Genomic DNA, 24337 nt, shown 5'->3' on the forward strand with positions numbered 1-24337 from the left:
AGGGCATCGGAGTGGCACTCGGGAAACCTGTCGGGCTAATCTGTGGCATGGCTGCCACAGGGCAGCCCCCAACCTGCTTTCAAAGACGGGCTAGACAAAGAAAGGGGCCGGGTCTCTGCCTCAATCCCCTCCCCTGCGGCAGGGAGTTCCCCCGGGGGCGCCTGCTCTCCTGCGTCCGCCCCGCGGTCCCGACCCGGCGGCAGAGGAGCTGAGCTGATTGTCACAGTGCGCGTTGGACCGCGGCCGCGGGGACCTGCCCTCAGGCTGCAGAGGGCAGGTCCCGGGGGAGAGCAGGACCTACGCCCGCGGGACGCGGTCCTGGCCTTATCCGCTCGAGCCCCACAGCCACGCCGCGGCGGTGGTGAACGGTTGCAGGGGGACGTGTCCACCCAGGAAGAGGAAAAAGGGTGCGATGGAGAGAAATGGAGTGAAAAAGCCCGAATCTCGCAAAGCTTTCCTTGGTGTCCCAGGGAGTTTTGCTCCAGTCCTCCTCGGGGTTGTATCCCACCGCCTTCTGCTAAGCGGAAAGAGCCCCCGTTGCCCTGAGGGGTGGGAGATGTGCGCGGGGGCTTTGCTCAAGCAGTGCACCTCCTCTGTAATAAAAGCTCCCCAATCCCCGCGGCCCAGAGGCAGGAGATGGAGACAGTGAGACTTCACCCGGGCTCACGGCTTGCAGTCTAGTGCTTACACCTCCTACCCCTTTGCTACAAGCTGCAGCAGGTCTACGTTTTCAGCGCACCCTCCTAGAGTCCGTGCAAGCCATTCCCCCTAAAAAGGGCCATTTTTGCATTGATAATTGAGCTTTACAAAACAGAGCATTGAAAAAAAAACAAAAAACCAACCCCAAGAAAGCCCCCAAAAGGGAAATAGCAAATATTCCATCTTTGGCATCGGGTACAGGCCACTTAGGAGGTGAAGAAGGTAGGTGGGGCTGTGCAGATGGGAGCGGTATCTTCATTTTGGCAATGGGATAGCATCAGAGACAGCACGTGGCATCTTCTCAGGAGGCTGCTGTGGCTGGCATCTCATCCCCCAAGGCACCAGGCAGTATCTTAGCAGGCACTCGACGCTCCCACCGGTCCCCGGCACAGATTCAGCTGAAAGGCTTCACCAGTTTCATAGCAGCGTAGTTCTGGAGGGGAAGGAAAGGACAGGGAAACCCGTGAGACGGGGAAGGTACCGCAGACGGGAGCGGTATCTTTGTATGTCTGAGGATGCTCTTTCCAAACAGCGGTGGGACTGGAGATGGACCTCAGCTCCTCAGTCTCCTACAAGAAACACGAGCTATAAGAGAATCGTCTCTAACTAGCAGCGGTACGGGGTGTAGGTGGCATGGGCGAGCAGATCGGATGCCACACGGATGTGTGCTCGCCCCTAAGAATTACCCCGTGGCTTCTTCCTCCATCTCCCTTTCTCCCATCTCCTCCCTCCCAAGGATACCCAGGGTGCTGCTGACACCTGGAGATCTCCCTGCCCTCAAACAGGCCCTGATTCACCTCTTGGTCTCCCTTGCCCTCTCTCCTTCAGAGAGGATAACATTTCATTTAATCTGCACAAAGTGGCACGAGATGCAGAGAGAGGAAGGTTCAAGGCAAACATAATGCATATCGCATCGCGCCCCCCTGCGCCCCCTCCTTTCCCAATGCCAGCAATACCGAAAGCAGACGCTGCTCATCGAGAACGTGGTGCCGTTACGTTCAGCGGCACGTTAACATCCTTTGGAAGGAGCTAGATCTAAGCTAGCTTCGATTTGCACAGGGACAGACACGCGCCCTCGCCAAATCGGAGGTTTTGTCTGTGCATTTGGACTTTAATTGGTATGGGGTGTTCTCGCGCTGCGTCACTTTAAAAACCAACTTTTGGAAGCAAAGCAAAAGTCACAAGCTCTTCTGCAAAAAAAAAAATCCCAAGCAAAGTTTGACCAAAGGCATCGTGATAAATTATAACGTGTGATGGATTATGAAGCAATTTGCCAATTGGGGTTTTCTAATAATGCCATAAATCAGGCAAGGAAAATGAGGGCAATTTACCAACAGTCATTAGAAAAAGCCTCCAGTGGAATACAACCTCCTAATTAATTACCCGCCATTTGTCTTTCAGGGTCTGTCCTCCAAAATATGATTATTTTTATGCTGCGACTGGTCCCATTCAGGAAGATAGCAGGTTTCCTGTCCCGGCTATGAATTTCTATTAACGAAGTGATGAAAGGCAAGCAGGAATAATCAATCAGCGCAGAGAGCGGGCAGTAAGGGCGATGAATAGTGAGGGAAGCGGAGGGAGACTCGGGTAAAACAAACAGGCTTTAAAGGGGAATAAATATCTGCAAATTACTGGAAAGCACGGCGGATCCTGGCTGGACGGAGGCCGTGTTTTTGTCACGGGGTGCCCACCACCACCCAGACACTACTTGTTGCATCCGATGTCAGTGATGATGCCCACCTGCAGGAGATTTAGGAGGTCGAAGGTGTCAATGTGACCCCTTGGCTTGGCTTGAATAATGCAGGCATGAGACTTGCACAAGAGCCCTGCTTTGCAAAGCAAGAATTTGCCCTAGTCTATCAAGATCGTGCCCGCCGAAGGGAACCGAGGACCTTCCCATTTGCCGCACTGGGCATCCGATCAGCGCACAGGGCCGGGCCCCGAAACTGGTGGTGCAACTAGAGCGTATCTTTTCGAAAGACGCCCAGTCTCCATCCAGAGACGCTTCACCACGTTGCACGGTAAGCTTTTCTCACGCCTAATTACCCTCGCTGTCAACAACGGGCTTCTCGTTATATCCCACTGGGATTCTCCCAGCTTCAGCTTCCACCTCCAAGATCCAGGGATGCTCTTTGCCTGCGGATCAAAAAGCCCTCTAACTGTCGGGTTAAATAGAGAGGATAGGGAAGGAAATCGCCTAGGAGCTATTCTGTGCGAGTCCTGAGGTGCAAAGGGAATGGCAGAGATGGCAATGATGTGGACTGGATACGAGCAGCTTGCCAGGCAGCCGAGAAGCTGAAAAGGAGGAGGGCGTGGAAGGCAGCACTGACATTTCAGACCTTTGGAGTATCAGATGTTCAGCTCCCGCTTTAGCCAAACTAGACTCGGCAAAGCCTTGCTGTTTTCCGCTCCAAACCAGGACACGGTTATTTTCCCTCCCCTCCACCCCCAGTGGAAACAGTCTCATCATCACGGACTGAAAAATGTCAACAAATGTAAACGGCTCCAACGATCTGCCAGCGACCGAAGTCCGCGTGAAAGCCCGCGAAACTGAGACGTCTCGCATGCTTCCAGAGGAAAACGGGCCACGGCAAAAATAGAAACCTTCATGGAAAAGGCAGCGGTTCTGGAATCACAAAGCGACGCGGAGTGAAAGCGCAAAGGGATTTTTTTTCAAGTACGACCAAAAAAAGCCATGTCTGCACACTGCCCCGGGAGGAGATCTTTGCACCATCCCAGGCTTGCTTCATGACTTCAGGCAGGTGGATACGTAGATACGGAGGTGCCTAATTCTGCAAAGCAGGAGCTGATGTCTCCTAGCTAGATCCCACAATGCCAGGCTTCAAGGTGCCTGAAGCCATAAACTTAGGCTTATACAGTGTAGGGGGAAGACCTAAAACCCCATGCTATGAGCAGAGAGTTGCCCAGAGCTAGTCCATAGGGTGCTTCTGCTCTCTTGAACCTCGGCAATCCTCCTGAGGTCTGGCTCAGGTTAGCTTGAGCTGCAAGCTCCACATTCAGCCTTTTCTGGCCTGCAAAGGCTGGAAGCTGGAGGAGGAGAGGGATCGGGGCACAGCTGGCCTGCAAAGAGATTTTATCCAGCCCACTAAGCACACCCAACAGTGACCATGTCACAGAGTTTCTACCTCCTACATCTATCTCCATCGGGCACGCTGTTGGGAACGGGAGCTAGCTGCCTGCCATGTTCTGGTCCCCAAACGTGCAGAGTAAACCTAATTTCCTGCCCCATCCTGTGCCACGGGCAGCTGGCCGATGTCTATGCCATTAGCCTGTCCATGGAAAAGTAGTTTTCCTCCATGAGTAAAGGCCTTCATGACTCAGTTACCTAGAGGTGCTGAGTGATGGACGCTCAGTCCTCTACCACACATTCACTGTGTCACCTCAGGCAAGTCACTTAGCCCCAAATCAGCAATGCACATCATCACCCAGCTCTTTTTCACCAGTGCTGCAGCTGAGCTGGCGCCTTCACCTCCCTGGGTCTCAGATCCCAATCTTTGTTTGGGAGGTGGGACAGGACTTTTTCACCCAGCAGGAGGCTGTCAGCTAGAAAGGCCTGGGGTGTAGGGCTCCCCGTGCAATGGGAACAGAAGGTGAAGGGATTGCTGTATTCTGTTCTGCTTTAAGAAGTTGCAAAATGAGAGATGCTGCCAAAACAATTCCTGAGAACTCAAGGCTTTGTGGGTAACATTTAAGGACAAGTGGTATCCAGGAGCCCATGTACATGCCACGATTTTTTCCCCTTTGATGTGCTGCAGCTGCATGTCTGTTTGCACAAATGGGATTTAAAAGTCTTTCTTGTGCATTAAAATAAAACTCCTCAGATGTAGTTTAGTTTGGATCACTGGGAATTAAAGCGTCCCATCCATGGATTCGTTGTGTGCAAACACAAAGGCACTCAAAGAGGTGTAATGAGCCTCTTTGTCCAACAGATGGCACTGCAACTTTTTTGCAGTTCACCCCTTTGAATTGCTTTCGCTTTCAAATTGTTTCTGCTTTTTTTTCCCTTGTGTGTTTTGCCGGCTCCCTGCTTCCGAGATGCATGGCAGGACATGGGCATGGGGTGGGTGGGGGGCCCCAGGCCAGGGGGCAGCACTGGACCATCCCACTCTCCAGCCAGGGACCTGGCTTAGTTTGTTTGAAAACCTAGTGTGTGTAAACACACATGCGACGCTCCAAAATCAACAAGTTTAAATGTTATAAACCTATTTAATTTAATGAGGATTGAAACCTGTGGTGTGTACAGGCACCCCAGGAGTAACTACCGCAGGTTGACCAGGGCAGCAGGCCCAGGTGATGATCTCATGAACCTGCTTTCTCCTGCCATCCTCCAGTTCAGACAACTCCAACACTTCCCACCCATTACCTGATGCCCCCTTCCCCTATTTACCCATATGGGCAGTCACGCCATCTCCCGACACCCACTCACCCCAAAGCTGACAACATATAGCTGAGTTTTTCACAGCAAGGACTGTCTCTTAGCATGTAAATGTACAGCACCTAGCACCCTGGTGATCCCTGGGACCCCTATATTAATAAAGTTAACAGGGGGTTGTCCTTTAGAGTGCATGTTCTCAGATACAGCCATGCTCCTGGCCAAAGAGCTGTATGTCAGGAGACTCCTTTGCATGTAAAAACCCTATTTTTGCCATTGTGTTGCGAAAGGTTAACGCTTAGCAAAGGAACCCAATACCAGAGTGAAAATACAGCCCAGTGCCCTCAACTATTTGGGGGAAGCCATCCAAAGAAATGAAAACAGACAGATTCCATGTAACACGGCCTCGGGTTTGTGTTTTTTTTAGAAAGATGACTAAGTCTGACCAGAGCAAAATGAATTGTAACAACATTTTGCTAGGAAAAAGTCAGAGAAAAACACAAGTCACAGGGAGTGTAAATGGATATTTATAGTTTAAAAGGGGTTTTGTTTTCCCTGGACTCAGTGGTAATACAAGGAGCCTGTCATAGCTACTAAGCCACTTGAATGTTCCCCAAGACACCAGGAATGGAACTGAGAGTCCCCGGTTGGGGAAACAGGCCCCTGCCACGTGGGCTGAAGGCAAATCTCTGTGTACGGGTTGCACTACAGGGCGCATGAGCACAATTTGGCATCGCTGCTGCTGCCCAGCATGGGGTGGCACACTCAATTAACTGTTTTAATGCTCCTCGGCTCATTAAGGGATCATCAGGGGAGACAATGATTTCCCTGATCAAAAGACGGGGGAGCTGAGATGGACGCAGGCATCGTAACTTGAGATCTTGGATCTCTCTGGACTGAATCCCCCATTGCCCCTATAGCTCCAGGAGCCATCAAGCGTGCCTGGTCTTAAATCACTAGAAAGAGTTAGCTGTGCCAGGACCCTTGTCACCCTTCCCTGGTCCGCTGCACATGCGCAGCAAAGCAAAACCACTTGCAAATGCAGCCTCTCCTGCCTTCCAAGGTATAAATTACCCATCAAACAGGAATGTCCCTTGTGCAAGGCACAGCATTTGTCAAGTACTGCAGGGGAGGAAGGCACCTTGTTCTTCTTATCAGTCTGGGAGGGGGGAATGTCTCCAAACCTAGCACGAATTACCATATCTTCTCACATACCACATGCCCCCAAATAAGACACGCGCCTTGTCTGGGGAAGGCAACATGAATGAGAAAAGATAGTTGCAGTCGTGGCTGACTCCTGACCGCAGGGGACCCTGACTGCAGCAACGGTGGCTCTAACCCGGAAGGGTGAACTCTGCCCCCACCCCCCGGGGCAGATCCAGGACTTGGAGAAGAGGGGTGCAAACCGTGCGGCACATCAGCACATCTTTTTCTCCAGTTAAGGAGAAACTAGATGCTTTACTAATAGCTAGGGGGCTGGCACTATAGTATTCAGTTTAAGATCAGACCCAAACCAAATAGCACTATTAGAACGTGCACTGATTTGCTAAAGTTTTTTTAAAAAGCGCAACAAACTAGGCAAAAAAAAAAAGAGTCAAAATAGTCCAAAGATATTGTGTCATTATAGTTAAATGCACATCTCTTATTCATAAAACAAAATCTATCCTTCTTGCCAGTGCCTCCAACACTTCTCTGCCAGTCATTTCTACACCTGAGTTCATATGACCACACCTGAGTTAAGGTTTTTAGCTAGAGCTATAAAAAGCCCGTAGGACTGTGAAAAAACAAGTGATATATTCCCAGGAGTAGCTAACAGCACCATTGCAAAAGAAAGGATGGTTTGAATAGTGGAACATCAAGACGATTAAAAAGGAGAGGGTCGTTCAACCTGTGCAGTGCGGACAGATTAGCAGGAACCAGGGAGAGGATAGTGAGACATGAAGTCAAATGACTCCTCTGGTGCTGCCTGAAGAAAAATGTCAAAAGTTGGGGTGGAGCAGGGATCAGAGGGGGGTGCGCGCCCCTGCATCCACCGCCGTCTGCCCCCTCCCTCCCTGAGGCTGGCAGAGAGAAGTGTGGCAGTCATCTTGCAGCAGTGTGTCCTTGTTTGCGTCTATTCCAGCCCCCCCCCAAAAATCAGCTCATCCTGCTTTTGACCAACCCCCCCCATTTTTGGAGGGCTGATTTTTGGGGGGAAAAGGTGCGTGTGGTACGCGAGTCAATACGGTATCACAATGCACTGAAGCCCAAATAGGATCTGAAAATCATCCCAGTCAAGCTGGAAGGGCCAGTAACTTCTTGATTTGGTTTGCAAATGGCACCGAGAGCAAGGGCAGGCAGGGCTAATTCATGAGGTGGGATTTCCACCCAGCCTGCAGCTTAACCAGTCATGGATGCACGTCCATTTACTGCTGTAGAAAAGCTCTGTTTCTGCTCTAGGCAGCATAAGATCTGGAGTATCTTCCACTTTGGGATCTTAAAACCCTTTGGCAACCATCCACAGGCTCTCACAGCCTCCTTTGGGACCTAGGGACCTCACTCCATTTTCCATATACGGGAAATGGGGGCAAAAGAAAGACACATGACTTGGCTAAGGGCCACGGAGAGTCAGTAGCAGAGAGTCAATGAGGCCCAGGGAATCTCCCACCAATGCTATCCCTGGGGCAGCCCTATTACTGGTTGGGGATGGGGACTGGGCTCTGCAAATGCTCCTGCTGGGGTTCTTGGCTCAGACCAACACTGCATTGGGGTCAGAAAGGGATTTTTTACCCCTTGGTCAGCCTGTGGTCCTCGCTGCCTGGGGGACCCCCCGCCCTCCCCCTTCCCTCCCAGACGACCGTACCGGGAAAGCGTAGATGAAGATCCCGAGGAAGAGCAGCAAGATGAAGAGCACTAAGAGGACGAGGAAGACCCACTTGTACCGCCGCCACAGGATGTACTTGATGGTCTTGTAGGGGGAGGTGAACCACAGGAAGGAGGTCTCTGGCCGCCTGCAATCGAGAGTTGCGGTGATCTCTGGTACAAGCCGATTTGCTGCTGCCAGGCATGCCGGGGATGTCGGAGAAGGACCGCACGCACCCGCCCCACTGACCCCGGGCACAGCACGTTGCCCGAGCCTCCCCTCGCCCCTTCTGGGGGGCAGGCACCAGGGGAACCAGAGGGATGTTCAACCCTGCCCTGTTAGACATGTCATCAGAGCCTGGGTCCATCGGGGTGGACACAGCCAGGCCAAGCCCCTGCAGGTCCATGAGGCTGAGCCCTGCCTCCAGCCCCAGCACATCTGGGTGAACCAGGCTGGTCAAGCCCCGGGACTGTGGAGGTGCATGCAGGTATAACATGCATGATCGGGACTGCAGAGGTGCATGCAGGTATAACATGCATGATCGGGACTGCGGAGGTGCGTGCAGGTATAACATGCATGATCGGGACTGCGGAGGTGCATGCAGGTATAACGTGCATGATTGGGACTGCGGAGGTGCGTGCAGGTATAACGTGCGTGATTGGGACTGCGGAGGTGCGTGCAGGTATAACGTGCGTGATTGGGACTGTGGAGGTGCATGCAGGTATAACATGCATGATTGGGACTGTGGAGGTGCGTGCAGGTATAACATGCGTGATTGGGACTGTGGAGGTGCATGCAGGTATAGCATGCATGATCAGGACTGCGGAGGTGCATGCAGGTATAACGTGCATGATCGGGACTGCGGAGGTGCATGCAGGTATAACATGCATGATTGGGACTGTGGAGGTGCGTGCAGGTATAACATGCGTGATTGGGACTGTGGAGGTGCATGCAGGTATAGCATGCATGATCAGGACTGCGGAGGTGCATGCAGGTATAACATGCATGATGCCGAAGCCTTCGGGGCAGCCACCTGAATGCCCAGCCCCTGGCTTCGGGGCCCTGTGCTCTGTTTAGGTTTGCCAGTGTCTTACTTGGGGTCTTCCAGCTTGGGGTTCATGTTGGGCTCGTCTCGGCCCATCCCCGCGGGCCTCTCCTCATGTTCCTGCTCTGCCACGATCTCCAAAGTCATTTCTAGTTTGCCCTGTGTGGAAAAAAGCAGCGGGGAATGGACAGGGGCCAGGATCCTCAGTGGGAGATGCTGACCCGGGAAAGGGCTTCCAAGCTTGACCCAGTCTCAGGTAAGGAGTCAAGATGGGACCTTCATGGGAGGCAAATGACCCCTAGCAGGCAGCTGTGGGTATTTTGCATTTTCCTTGGACCTACCTGGCACCAGCCACAGTCAAAGCCAGGAAACCAGGCCGGTTTGATATGGCCAGGGGGTTACGTGGGATCTCTTGAACATATAGGGTGTGTGTAGAGAAAACAAAATTTCCCATTTACGTCGACACAACTGCATTTGTGTTTGCACCTTTAACAGCAGCAGGATGTTGCCTGCTGCCTGCTTTACCCAGGGCAGGTTGAGGTGGGAGGTCTTGTGTTGAATCAGGGTTGACAGGAGTTTTACTAAGAGGTTAAATGATGGACTTGTGTGGGATGCTTTGGACAGGACTGATTGCACTAGATGTGATTTCTGCAGCCCCACTTCTCTGTGATTTTACGATTTCAAGGGGTCATGTCTAACTTGCCCATTTCTACATGCTACTGTTTGTGTGTAGAGCCATTTGGGCTGGGAGGTGCAATCCTGTTGCCCTGTAACACCCTAAGCCACATCCATACCCCCGGGCCCATCTGTGTGCGTTTCTCTGATAGGAAATAAAAGGTTTGACAAAACGACCATTAGCGGAGAATATTCACAAAAAGCTGGTTTTAAACAGAGAATCGAGCCTGTTCCCTGGATTTAAGCTGCTTCCCCATTTGAGGGCAGAAGCAAGCTTTAACATGGGATGCCAACCATCAGATGAAATAACCCAGATTATCCAAACATTAAAAAAAACCCTCAAATTGGAGCTACAGACTAAGTCTCACTCCCTCAGTGCATCTCTCAGATCGTTTCAAAGGGCAAACTGAGCAGATAGCTTGGATTTAAAAGCCTTCAGGCCAAGGAGAATCTGTTTTCTGCTTGGTTTATACCACCCTAGCTCGAGGAGGTGCAGCTCCAAGTTCAGGCCTAAGGATGAATGATGCTAAGAAATGGGAAGCAGCCAAACTAGGGAATAAGTTAGAAAAAGAAGCAACAATCCATTAAAACCAATGCTGCACTCTGAATTGTTTGCCCGGTTTTGTGACATAGGTGGGAAAACTCTTTGGGAGGGGAGAGAGGGATGGCTTAGTCATTAGAGTGTCCGCCTGGGATTTGGGAACACTCCCTTCAGTGCCCTGCGCTGACACTGATTGACTCCACAGCCCTGGTCAAGTCACTCAGGACAGCAAGCTGTCTCACTTTACCTGCCTAATTAGCTATTACGCAGCCACCTACTGACCTTCAGTCTGGGCCTTTCCCCACAGGCTTGGACTCCCTTTCACTTCCTCCAGCCTTCCCCTTATAGCTGAGCCACTGCAGCTTTCACCGGATATACGGGATGGAGGGCAATATCGGAGACAAGTCTCTGCCCCACTGAAAGCACGGTCCCTCAGCCTCTCCCTACAAGTCATGTGTCCCAGCCCACCAACCATTTTCATTGCCAATTCTCCAATGTGTCCACATCCTTTCTGTAGTGGGGGGCCCACAGCTGGACACAGCACTCCAGATGTGGCCTCACCTGTGCTGAATAGAGGGGAAGCATCACTGCCCTCCATCTGCGGGCAACGCTCCCACTCCGGCAGCCCAATATCTCCGTCTCTTGGCTGCCCGGGGGGCCAGCTTCAAGGGGAAGGCTGGAGAGGCTTGGATAATGTCTAGCCTGTGGCCTGGCAACAAGATCACTGCTAAAAAGCAGCAGATGCCGGGGGAAGCCTGGAGTCTGTGTTTCCTGTTTCTTGGGCATGTGCCCCAGCTACTGGGACAGCACATACGAGCGTCCTGGACACGTGAGCTGCAATTTCTGGACCTGCCCTGCCTTGCGTGTGTACCTGGAGGAGTAGATGTTGATGTGTAGCTGTCCGGACAGAGGGCAGCCCTAGTGCGGATGCAATCCCAAAGACAACTCCATAAATGCCACCACGAGATGCAGTCAGTGGAGGCATGCGTGCCATGTAGGAGTGAAATAGGAGTCAACCCGTAGCCTCCCTGGGTCCATGGTTCCCATCTCTAAGGTGGAGATGAGAGCAAAGCTGAGCCCAACAGGACTTACCGCGAGGATCTTCTTCTCGCCCTCTTCTGCAACGCAAGGCCACCAGCCCTTGACCGTCTTCTGCTCAAAGAGTGACACGAGCCGGTCCGAGGACAAGGTTTCATCCAGCAGGTCTAGGGAGCACTTCTCAGCTGTCTTGGCAGGCTTGGGCATGTGGTTGAGATCCATCTGAATGCAACCTGCCGGGAACAACATCACCAGGAAGCAATGCATACGTTGTAGGACCATGGCCCAAGGGGTCTGATCCTGTCACAACTACTGGCCATCTAAGAGGACTTGGGCACCTCAATGTGATTCTCTTCTGCCATGCCCAAGACCCTGAAAATCCAGGGATTCGTCTGCTCTTGGAGCCTGCTGTCACCTGACTCTTAATGCGGAGTCACAGAAAAGCAGTGAGGAGGAGGATCCACGTTCATTTTTTTCGGGGACTTGCATAGGGTGGAACAGATCACACTTCCCTCCGCTTATGGGATCTTGCCCGTGCTGGATCTGATCTGATTTCGGGGAGGCCGGGAAGCTTACAGTGAGTGAGCATGACACTCAGAGACACGGGAAGACACGTCCCCTGGCTTTACCTGCACCAGGTCAGGGCAGTCTTGGTGTTTGGAGGTGATGTGCCTGCAATAGGTCTGTGTACTGTCAAGAAAGCATGAAACAAACACTTGTCTAGGATAGTTTGCATAGAGATGATCCTGCGGTGGGAAGGACGTGGACAAAATACAGAGAGTCCAGAGGAGGGGAATGAAAAAGGTACCTCCGGAGGTCACACCTCAAGCAGCACCAGCCCCAACTACATCGTCCCAGACAAGGCTTTGTCTACCTGGGTCTTCAACACCTCCAAGGATGGAGACTGCACCACCTCTCTGGGGACCCTCTTCCAGTGCTTCACCACCCTCCTCGTGAGAAAGTTTTTTCCTAATATCCAACCTAAACTCCCCTTGCTGCAGCTTGAGCCCATTGCTTTATCTGAGCTGCCTGATCAAATGGGCAAAAAAAATGAGCACTGATGTCATGGGGCAAACCCCCACTGCACCAAGTGCAATGCTATGCTGATCCCATCGGGGAGCAGAGCTAGGATGAGGCTATCCCACAGCAGTAGGTCAGTGATATTCCCTCTGGGGGTAGCCGGGCAGGGACAAGGTCTACAAAAAACACCTGGCAAGTCAAGATGTACAGAGCTCAGCCTATTTAGCTCATTAAAGGGAAGGATACAAGTCAATTTGGTCATGGCTGGAGTAGACTTAGCATAGGGGAGTGGGTTTTAAGGTGGAAACCAGAGGCAAAATTAACTTCGAAGTCTGGGAGGTGAAATGAGCCACATGCCGAGTGGAAATCAGACACATTTTTAGCAGGGAGGGCACTTACATTACCAGGGGAAGCCACGCGACAGAGACAAGTGCCGTGCCAGGCCGTGCTTGTATGTAGACATGATGTTTAAGGCCAAGAGAGAAAACAGTGCTAAGCTGCTCAGCTCTAAGTAGGCCTCTGCTGAAGAATGAGGTTAGCTCTTGGGAAGACATTTTAATAAAGACACAGTGACATCTCAGAGAGAGGATTTAAAAAATGACATGTGAGGCAAGGTTTGAAATTAAAACCTGAGGGTAGACTCAGAAGGATAGCTGACACTAAAGCACCAGATGTGTACAGCTCGGAGGGTGCGTCTACACGTTCACATTTACTGCGCAGTAACCAAAATTACTGCACAGCACAGGCATATGTCTACACGTGCATGCCTACACTGCGCAGTAGATATGGTGACTTATGCCGACTTGAGCGTAAATTGGATATCTGCATCATGCAGGGATCAAATTTACGCCTGATTTGCTAATGCGCAGTAATGCATGTGTAGACAGACGCCTTATGGCACCATCACTCTGTGTGTGTGGACTGACTTGGGTCTAACCTTAGTCAATCCCAAGTCAGTCCACACACAGCGTTAATGAGGTTTAATACTTGCACGTGTAGACGGTGCCCTATTCCCGCTTATTGTGCAGTAACTTACTGCATAGTAAATTTAAGCCAGTGTAAATGCACGTGTAAACATGCCCTGAGAGGACAAGATTTGGAAACTCTAGTGTGCTTTTTGCAAAATGCTTTCACTACCCTCAGTGCTTTAAGGCCTTCACTGAAAGACCTGTGTCTAGCAACCTAAAGGAATTGCATTTCCCTACCCGGCACGGGCTGAAAGGCCGGGCAGGTTTGTTCTGGAGGGGAATGGACTAAGGGGAGTCATGAAAAGTAGCTATAAATGAAGGATATAAAAAGGGTGTGAGGAACAGGTCTGAGGCCAATCATGTTTGCTCGTTATTGCAGAAAGAACTAAGAGTCTGGTTGAAAGCAGCAAGGAGAGGCGAGGAAGAAAACGTTTGAGCTCTTAAGCGTCTTGAGGGGATGGAGAAAGGGGCCGAGGAAGGCAGTGAAATCGGTGTTACTGGGCAGAGCAGGATAAATGGTCGGTGTGTGAAATGGCTCCATTGAAGTCAGTGTGGATACTGGTAATTTACAGTGGCGCACATCCCACGGCTCTGATGGGACGCCTACATAGTCGGGGCGGCTTGCCCTCCATCCTGAGCTATGCCGTAGCAGCCCTCTGCTGCATCTCGCTCTCTAAGGAAGCAGTTCAGTGCCAGCAATGGAGCGAAGGAGCTCCCCGAGCTTACCCAAGTAATCGTCAAAGGAGAATTTGTCGTTGTCCCAGATCTGGAAGGTCAGCTGAGGTGGGATCTTACTCTCAGTCTTGTCCAAGCTCCAGAAATGCTCCTGTGGTTATGTGGGAAAATAAAACAGAAAGAGAATTGGGTGGAAATAGGCAAGACAAGAGATGGTCAGTTCAGCCTGGGATATATAGAGCAAGTCCTCTTGGACACACAGAGTGTCCAGGAAGCGTGTGATCCCACAAGGCTCTGGGTGAGGTCAGGAGAAACGTCCACAGGCACTAGCAAAATGGGTACCTCTTACAGTAAAGAGCTGTACATAAGTAATAAAGAGTTGTTCAGATACTACATCCCCTACTTAGCCCCTACATCCCCCTCCAGATACTACATCCTCTACTTAGCTTCTACACCCCTTACAGCCCCTCCAGATATTACATCCCTTACTTAGCCCCTACATACCCCTCCAGATATTACATCCCCTACTTAGCCCCTACATCCCTTACATCCCCCTCCAGATATTACATCTCCTACTTAGCACCTACATCCCCCTCCTGATACTACATCCCCTACTTAGCCCAATCCCTATACCACAGGATGGTATCCCTTTAGCTCTCACTCATTAATAGCATTGGCCTTGGCCAATACCTGGATAACCCATGGTCAGTAGAAGCTCAGGGTGCAGCAAGAAGTGATGTAGGTACCACTCTTGCTACTAAGTCCATGCACTTGCCCATCAGGAGAGATTTCCTCACCATCCGACAGTCAGATATCAGACGGTAGAACCGGCTGCATGGAGGATGTGCTCCTTCTCTGGAGTTGCAATGGCGCATCCTACATCTGTTCAGGAGCTGGGCTAGACACCTCCCGAGGGTCCTATTAACTCAGTGATTCCCAGTACTATGGGACTGGAAGTAGTCTTTTTTGGAGCCATTAGTTTTAAGGCCCCAGTGGGCCCCATAATACTCATCATGTGTGTCAGGGTGTTTTTACGCCTCCCCAGAGGCACCGGCTATGGCTGGGGACCTCAACTGGGGTGTGCCAATTCTCCTGCTAGAAGCAAAGTCAGAGTTTCCTTGCTAAAGGGTCTTGCCCCTTCGCTCAAGGTCAGATAAATACTGTATTTAGAGTCAGGAAGGAATCTGACCCCGTGGACAGATTGGTACGGACTGGGAGGTTTTTTTACCTTCCTTTGTAGCAGGGGGCATGGCCAGGACCTCTTGAGCATATGTTGACCATGCTTTATAGAAGCAGGACGTTGGCTGCCGTGGTGCCCCTGCTTTACCAGAGGCAGGTTTGGGTGTCAGGTCAGTGTTGTGTCAGGGTTGAGGGTCGTCTTATTATAGTCTTATATAAAGATATAGTCTTGTGTAGGTTAGAGTTGCATGGGATGGTCTGGATAGAGATGATCCTGCTTCTGACAAGGGGTTGGATTAGATGTGACCTCTCGAGGTCCCTTCCAGCCCCACTTCTCTATGGCCCCATAACACTCATCCAATCTCTCTGCCCCCATGACACAACCCAGGGCAACTCAAGCAGTGATTTCTGCCCCCAAAACTCCCAGGGGAGCTGTAGCATCTGTATGGAAAGATCCTCAGCCTTGTTTAAAGACCTCAAGTGAGGGAGTATCCACGACCTCCTTCAATAAGTCCTTTCTACAGCTACATCTCTTCCCCATTAAAAACCCACCTCTCTCTTTTCATCTGAATTTGCTCAGCTTCAGGCTCCAAATGCTGGCTCACGGTCCACCTTGTCCTGCTGGGTTTAAGAGCCATCGGCTATCCACAATCTCTTCCTTGCAGACATACTTATACATCTCAATCCATTTAGCTCTCCACTGCACCTGGGATAAGCTAAAGAGACTGTGCTTCTCCAGTCTCTCCCTGTGTGGCAGGCAGTCCAGACCTCGAATCCCTCTTGGTGCACGTTTCCTGAACTCCTTCCAGCGTCTCAATAGACTTTATGATGTGTGGACACCAGTATTGGACAGGGTGTTCCAGTAATGGCCCCACTAAGGCTCCAGTAATGGCCTCACTGGGTGAGTCACAGGTCTAGGTCTCGACCAGTGGTAGTCATTAAAGATCCCTGGACACCTTGTGCAAGAGCTGGGATAGCAGTCTTGCTGTCCTAGCCAGATGCTAATATAGACAATTACGCTGTGATGATCTAAATTCCCCTGCTGCTTCCATTAGTTAGGGCATGCCTCCTCCATTCAGCATCAGGTAGCATTGCAGTGTGCTGTTAAACCCTCTGAATAGCTGTACTTTACAGAGTCACAAGGGATGAAAAATGGGCTAGGACCATCCATCATCACCCTCACTTCTTGTTTGTGAGGCAGGAGCAGCTACAGCCAAGCTGGCTCGTTGCCACTACAACCATGTGCACATGAAATAAATAATAACCAGAAATTCAGGGTCAGATGCAGTGCCTAAGAAGATCTGAGTGGAGAAGCTAATCATTACATTGAGCTTTGATTTTTTTTTCCCTCTTGGAGAGGCAGGTTCCCATCCAGGGCTGCCACCAACAGGAAATAAGGGATGGGCTGGCATCACTTTAGTGAACAGGGGGATTGCTCATGTCACAAAACCACCGCTTAGTTTTGGTGCAAAGTCACCAGCAGCTTTTCCAAAGAGGTTCAACACCAAGGCATCACAGGGGGCTGCAGCTCAGGTCTAAGGTACAGTAGTAAAGACATGTAGGTTGTAGCCGTGTTGGTCTAAGGACATAGGTAGACGAATTCTTTGGGTAAATGTGATATCTTTTACTAGACCAACTCAAACAGTTGGAAAAATTCTTCTTTGCAAGCTTTCGGGTATAAATACCCTTTGTCGTTGTACCCGAAAGCTTGCAAAGAAGAATTTTTCCAACTATTTGAGTTGCTCTAATAAAAGATATCAGATTTACCCAAAAAACCTTGTCTGCCTAGTAGAGAGAGACATGCATGAGGATGACTTTTGTTATACCCAGGTGTATGGAGCGATGGGAGCACTGCTTGCATCGGAAAGGAAGAATCAGGCCCACTGCCTGCCCTTGGTCCATCCCATGGCACATCCCCTGGGCACTGCTTCATGCAGTGTTGTTTCAACATGGCACTGTCATGGGTGGCACCGATTTAATGAAAACCAGGAAGCTTCTGAATCCTTCCTGACACACATGCCCCGCCATAAATCTACCCCGGTGACTACAACAGCCTTATTTGTTATACTGTGCAATACGAAAGAGGAAAACAGAGTATGTCGCCTTCCAGAAAAACATGTCTTCAACTGGGGGAGATGGTGGGAGGGGGAAAGGGAAGCATATTTAAGTCCTATTGAAACTGGTTTTCCTGGGGATCACCCTGGAAGGCGACATCTCAATATGCCTCCAGCTCTTCACTTATTCTGGAAAGAAAAGATCGGGCTTCTTGCAATGGGTGAGAGGGAGGGAGGTTATTCACTTGCCTTCAATATCCTGTAGTTCAGAAAAAATGATAAAATAATATATGGAAACTTCCATTCCTCACCACCCCTTCTTCCCTGACAGCGACTGCTTGTTCAAGCAGGAGAGGGGCTTCCCAGCTAATGAATGAGAACCGCTACAAGGGGCTAGGAAAGGGCTGGTGCCCGAGTTTTCCCAGTGCTCGATTCTGACTGGGACCAGCACATGAAAGGGGCTGCTACTGATTCATGGAAGAAAGTCACCAGGGAAATTGCATATATATGTGTGTGTGTGTGTGTATGAGTATATGTACATGTATACATGTGCATATTTGTGTCCAGGAAGAGCACACACCAACTGCTGAAACTTCCTTAGCCTGACGAACGGTTTTTGAACCCGAAAGCTTGCTTAATAACTATTCTCCAACTATTTGGGTTGGTCTAATAAAAGACATCAGATCCACCCAAGGAACCTTGTCTGCCCATGTACGTGTATACACACACATACATATATACCCATGTCTGTCTGTCAGTCTGTCTCCACACACGTATATATACTCTCTCTCTCTCTATATATATATATATGCAAACAGACATGTACACCTATGTATACTTATATAAGTATACATCTATATATCTATATGTATATATCTATATAGCTACATAGATATAGGTATACATATGTATTTGCATATATATATTGTATATATATAAAATGCATATATATATTGCATATATATCTATATCTATATCTATATCTATATATATCTATCTATATATAGATATATATAGATATAGATATATATAATGTGTGCATGTACATGTATACACACACACCCCTACATAAAGAGGGAATGAGGAAAGAGAGGCACACAAGACACAGTCTCAGACTGAAAACAAGTCTCCCAATACTAGGATCACAGGGATTTGAATCCAGGGCAGCTGAGCCAGGAGACAGAGGGGAACACCAAACCCATATTTTAGGCCCCCAAGCTACATGACCTGTTCTTCACCAGTTCTGACCCTTGCAGCTTAAGCACACTTCGCCTAATTATGGATCGAGATGCCGCACATGCAAGCACATCAAGCCGGAAAATGTTGATTGGCCCTTTTCAACACTGGAGGCGGGGGTGGTCTGGGCAGAGGTTCGGGGTGTGTTTGGGGGGTGCAACAGGAGTATGGCTGGGCACACCTGGGCCAACTGCGGGGCCTTTCATGAGCCAGCACGAACAAGGAGCAACGTCCCTGCGATGGCAAACAGTAGGCACCATGCCTTTGCCACTAAACGCCCCCCCAAAAACACTGATGAAACTCCGAGTGCATTAGAAACCCCTGGGCTGAGAACAAGGATGCACGTGGCTCAGACCACTGCTCTGAGCCTGACCCCTTGCGTGAACCCCCCACAACCAGCACCTCGTGCCATACAATAAGATGCTGCTGAATAAAGACAGCAACATCTGGCTCCGTGGCATGGTTCGGGCAGTTAGCTATCACTTGGCACAGCTGGCAGGCTCTGGCTCCTTCTGACTGACACCTCTGGATAAGGGTTGGCCACAACCTGAATCGAAGGGTCTCTTGGTCTTGACCACCAAGCCACGCAGGCTCTACCCCCGGGACTAAGCCCAGATGTCAGCAGGACTCCCAGTGTGATGGAGGTTGACTTGCACAGGATTGGGATGAGGTAGCATCTGTGCAGTTTGGCCTTTCTTCTGGAAAAAAGGCTGTCACTGTGGTCCGGCCGGGAGCCCCACATTCCCTCCCAGGAGCCCTGCAAAGTAGGGGACACTGCCGACAGACCGGGTCGCACAGGCAGCTCCGACGGAGAGCCAGCGGCTGGGCGGGGAGTGGGGAAGGCCCAGCTAAGTTTATGGGCCACTCCGAGGCAGTGAGAAACTTGCCAGGATGATTAAACCTTGCTGCAAAAGGTGCGCTATAAAATAAGCTGTCAGCAGAATTTATGCCCTCTCCTTTTCCAAAGAGGTAGGAGAGGAAAGGAGCTGAGTTATGGCCGGGTTGCTTTTGCAATGGTTTGGAGAAGGTTGGTGTAAATAGTTTACGGTGGTGAATAATGCAGGAGGGAGGCATAAGAAACATCCACGTCGCAGGCAATGTGCTGACAGGGCTGCATTTCTTCTGGGTCGCTTGTGTTCTCCGGAGTGCAAAGACAAGAGCGAGTCCCTTATTTCCACCTCCGAGAGCTGGCTTCTAGGCTGGAGCTTTGAAGATATTCAGGCTGGTTTTGGCGTGAGACTTGGGGTGAAGCTATCTCCGCAGGTCTGACGGCCCAGCTTGCAAGGAGGTCACGGGCTCCTGCAACGTCTCCTGGGTCAGCAGCTCTCCAGTGCACCCGTCCTGAACCAGCTAATGACCTTGCCTCATATGTGAGGTCCAATCCTTCAAGTGAAACCACTTCTCTGAACTTGGTCGCAGGAGGAGGATGCTGCATCTGTTTGCAAGAAGCAGGTGGTTGACATCCCTTTTACTGGTCTTTCACGCGGCATCCTTGATCCTGGGCTCTCCCTGGAGAGGTCAGCTCGCACCGTGCCCCGGACGTGCTGGCTGCAACCAGGGATGGGGATGGGCTGTGCCAATGCTCCCGCTGGCGCCAAAGCCAGAGGGTCCTGGCTAGAGGGTCTTGCCCCTCTGCTCAGGGTCAGACTGATGCCACATTTGGGGTCAGGAAGAAATTTTACCCCATGGTCAGACTGGTATGGACTGGGGGGGGGTCCTTCCTCTCTAGCAGGTGCACAACCCCTACCTGGGATCTCTTGAGCATCTATTAACAACCTGTCATAACAACAGGACATTGGCTGCTTGCGCTCTGGCAGGTTTGGGTGTGATTTCTGGTGTTGCATCAGGGTGGACAATAGTTTTACCAAGAGTTTCGAGGATGCATGTGTACGGGGTGGTTTGGATAGGGCTAGATGTGAGCGCTGAAGGTCTCTTCCAGCCCCACTTCTCTGTGATTCCATAATTCTGTGATAACTTGGTGTTTATTCTCTAAAATTGCTAACAGACAGTCTCTCAAGAGAGCGGATCAAGTGGCAGTATTGTCTTCCCACCTGCGAATCTGGAAGTCCGAAGGAGAGGTTTGTCCCACTTCAGCAAATTTTACCTTTCCCATGAATGGGAAGAATGCAAAATGGCTTTGAAATAGTCCACGTATTTCACTTAGAAACAAAAGAACAGGAACCCAAGCATCCAGGCTCCCAGTTTAGCGGGGCTCCCAGCTCCCCAGCACCCCAGTGGAAGGACGGGGAGACTGGAGTCTCAAAGCCCTTGGAGCTATGGTGGGGCTTGGCTGGTCCTGGGTGGCTGAGACACATGCCTCGGAAGATCTGAAATCCATGGCCTTCAGGCAACCCTTAATGCAGGGCTTTTCTGCAAATCCCAAGCCTTCAAATACCCAAGAGACCTCCGCAGCAGATGGGAACCCACCGGAGAGCTGTCTGCAATTGCACCTAAGCCCTTTAAAGCCAACACATCTGCAAGGCAACACTTTGGTTTGGACAAGTCTTTTTTTCCAATGGAAAAGATGATTTCTTGTTCTGCGGTTGTGAGCTGGGGACCCACGGGTTGTGGGTTCATGCCTGGGTGTGGGCCCCTGAGTTTCTCAGCTGGAAAAAGCAGCCTCTGGGTTTGCAAAATTTTTACAAGGGGGTGGATATTAGGACAAACTCTCTCAATTGGAGGGTAGTAAAACACTGGAACAAGCTACCCAGAGAGGTGGTGGGGTCTCCATCCTTGGAGGCTTTGAAGACCCAGGTAGACAAAGCCGTGGCTGGGATGATGTAGCTGGGGCTGGTCCTGCTTGGAGCAGGGGGTTGGACTAGATGTGACCTCCTGAGGTCCCTTCCAGCCCTCATTTCCTATGGTTTGATGGAAAATTCCCTGTCAGCTCCTTTCCCCAGGCGTGTGGTGGAGGACCCATGTGGTGAAAGCACATGAGCAGGCAAAGCCTGCCAGATGCCATTTTGCCTTGGCATAAGAAGAAGGAAGGTGACCCGAAGGATCTCTTTGCATCTCTGCCTCTGACGGTTCATTCCACCCCTCTAAGAAGAGCTAAACCCAAAGCAAACCCCTTCATTCAAACGCCCTTGAACCCTAGGGAGGAAGTGGCTGCAATGCAGATTGGCATTTTGCACGCCAGGGTCTACCTTTTAATGCTCCAGGGAGCTCATGGCACGTCTGCATTGCTTATGGACCAGGTCAGGCCACCTGCGCCGAAACACACCCGATAAGCACGAACCCCATAAGGGCAGCAGTGCAGCCTGCAGCTGCGGGAGGGTTCATTGGCTCTGCCTGTGGGCTAATGAGGATCATAGGGAAGTCAGGCTGGAAGGGACTTCACAAGGTCACTAGTGCAACCCCCTGCTCAAGGGAGGAGCATCCCTGACTACATCGTCCCACCCAAGTGTGTGTCCAACCTGCCCTCGGCAATTTTCCAAGGATGGACATTGCACAAGCCTGGATCCCGTGCTGCGTGAATGCAGCTAAGCGACCCTCAATTGGGGAGGTCGTGGTCCAGCCTGGTGAGCGGTATAATTGTGCCCGCTGGGCTCATGACCAGAGCAGGTAGTCGTGGGCCGAACAAAGGAGAGCAACACTCGCACTGCACCACGCAGTGCACCGCGTTCAGCCCAGCCACCACCTCGGGGACATCTGGGTGTAGGTGGCTTTTAGCAGCCCCGAGTTGGCCGTCTGGCTGGTTTGATTGAAATTCCTCTACTGAGTGCTGTGTTTCAAGTGCGGTGCATGGACTTTTACAGCAGCAGTAATGAACCCGGAGTTCAAACAGCACATGGCGAGATCAAAAAAAAACACAAAAAAACCAAAAATCGCCCGAGTGGAATGCATCCCACGAATACAAAGCACAGCTTTTCATTCATTATTTTTTTCCTTTACAGAGCTATTTTACAAGCTGTTTATTTTCTGATGCAGTGTTGGCAGACATGTGGTCGGAGGAGAATCAATATCAGCACAGTGGGATGTATTTGCTTAAACCGTTTATAGGGGGGTCTTTGCTTTCTCAAAGGGGGATAATTGAATGTACTACACACTGTACTTTTGATTGGTTTAACATGAAGCGTGAAATGGGGAGAGCAATGATTCTGTCACTCAGCTGCCTGGCCCGGCGGTTCGCATAGAGGCTGGGCCTCCTGGCAGGGAGCGGGACGGCTGGAGGGATTTGCAAGGAGCGGTGGTGGCTTTCGCCCCAATGTACCAACCAGCTCACCCAGGTCTCTCTTGATGTGATGGTGCCCCTGCAGAGCACCTGTGGCCTCAAGGGCAAGTTGCGTAGCTCCATTCCTCCCCTACACTATGCCCCAAGCCTCACGGGTGTTAACCTAAGGATGTTACCTTCACACACGTGGACTCCCTTGGGCCCTCAGACCCCCTAGCCACTCACTCAACCTTTCCTCTAAACTTTCAGGCCCCCTGATCCCACATTCAGCCCCGACTAGACTGGTAGTACAACTTAACAATGAGCATCTGCCCTCCGGCAGGCACTCAAGCCTTCTCTAGGGCCATCTGCTCATATAACGAAGCCCCTCTTCTGCCCCCGGTACCTTCCTTTGTTCCCTGCATTGCAGAGTAGCTTTCTTCCAGTATTCAGGAGCTTTGCTGCTAGGAGCTCCTCACTTCATGACTCCCAGAGCTGAACTGTCTGGCCAGCTCAGAGCTTATATAGCTCCAGCCCGGCCTGCTGCTGGTCAGGTGAGTCCTTAATTACCCTCCTTTGCCACCTGCAAGTGGCCTTGCAGGCTGCTTGCTCCCTTAGAGGAGCAGGTGAACCCCAGTGCCCTGTTACAGTAAGCAAATACCCCCGTTGCCAGGAGGCCACTAGCTTCATTGAATGCAGGGGGGTCCCAATTCTTGTTGATAGGACAATGTGAAGAAGACCAAGACTGGAGACAGTAGGGATTTGTGAGGGGCTGTACAAGCCAACTGCAGAAGACAAGAAATTGGACCTGCTCTCCGAAACACACCGAGCGGCTGTTTTCTGGAGAGGGGATGAGGCAAAGAACAACAGATCTCATCCTCCCCAAGACAGCTTTCCTCGATATCTACCCAATGTTTCCCTTTTTTCCACCCCAAGACACTGAGCTATGGCCACCTGCATCTCCCAGATGGCTCCAAGCTTCATAGCTTCTAAGATACGAAGACATCAGATACTATCTCCCTTGTTCAGTGCCATGCAGTGGTGAGGACAAGGGTCGCACACCTGATCCTCTATATCAATAAGTGCCAGGCAAATTTTTTCACCTTCCCACTCACATGCAATGAGAGTCAGGTAGGGGGTTGAACTAGATGACCTCTGGAGGTCCCTTCCAGCCCTACTTCTCTATGATTCAAGTGCTTTCTATGTTAGAGGCTGTTGGTTCAAAGTCCCGCATAGCATCTGACTTCCTGTGGAAAAAGGATCATAAAATAATGGACAATGAGGGCTGGAAGGGATCTCAGGAGGTCACATCTAGTCCAACCCCTGCTCAAAGCAGGACCAGCCCCAACTACATCATCCTAGACAAGGCTTTATCTAGCCAGGTCTTAAACACCTCCAAAGACGGAGACTCCACCACCTCTCTGGGTAGCCTGTTCCAGGGCCTTACTACCCTCCTTGTGAAAAAGGTTTTTCCTTATATCCAACCTAAACTTCCCTTCCTGCAACTTGAGATCATTGCTCCTTGTCCTGTCATCTGCCTCGGAGTATCTGCCTTGACAATGCCTTCAAGGGGTTTTCACCGTAAGAGAGGCCTCCCGCATTGACAATTCCAGTCCAGTCTTCTCTTTGCCTCTATCTTTCCTCCATTTAAAAAGCAGTTCAGTGGCAAACATACGGCTGGGAAACTTCAGGGTGATGCACCCTGTGTCTCTTAAAACAAGGAGTTTGTGTTGTCCCCCAACAAGCATCAGAACGGTCCCTGAAGAGACCTTTTACTCACCTTTTTAGTGACGTACCAGACTTGCTCAGCAGGCTGGTA

General features: G+C 50.8%; 1 protein-coding gene across 6 annotated transcripts in view; it reads right to left on the reverse strand.

The window, feature by feature from the left end:
- Positions 1–6: 6 nt before the first annotated feature.
- Positions 7–24337, reverse strand: part of DYSF (dysferlin) — a 198223-nt gene continuing 173892 nt past the window's right edge. For all 6 annotated transcript variants that reach the window (XM_025213299.1, XM_025213297.1, XM_025213301.1 and 3 more), the window contains 6 exons: positions 24299–24337; positions 13948–14047; positions 11288–11466; positions 9029–9138; positions 7935–8082; positions 7–1132 (listed from right to left, as the gene is read on the reverse strand). The exon at positions 24299–24337 is cut by the window's right edge and continues 124 nt beyond it. In XM_025213299.1, the coding sequence (XP_025069084.1) occupies positions 1094–1132; positions 7935–8082; positions 9029–9138; positions 11288–11466; positions 13948–14047; positions 24299–24337 (615 nt within the window). In that variant the 3' untranslated portion in view covers positions 7–1093. The remainder of the gene's footprint in view (positions 1133–7934; positions 8083–9028; positions 9139–11287; positions 11467–13947; positions 14048–24298) is intronic.

This window comes from Alligator sinensis, unplaced genomic scaffold, assembly GCF_000455745.1.
Source record: "Alligator sinensis unplaced genomic scaffold, ASM45574v1 scaffold1408_1, whole genome shotgun sequence".
NCBI lineage: Eukaryota > Metazoa > Chordata > Crocodylia > Alligatoridae > Alligator > Alligator sinensis.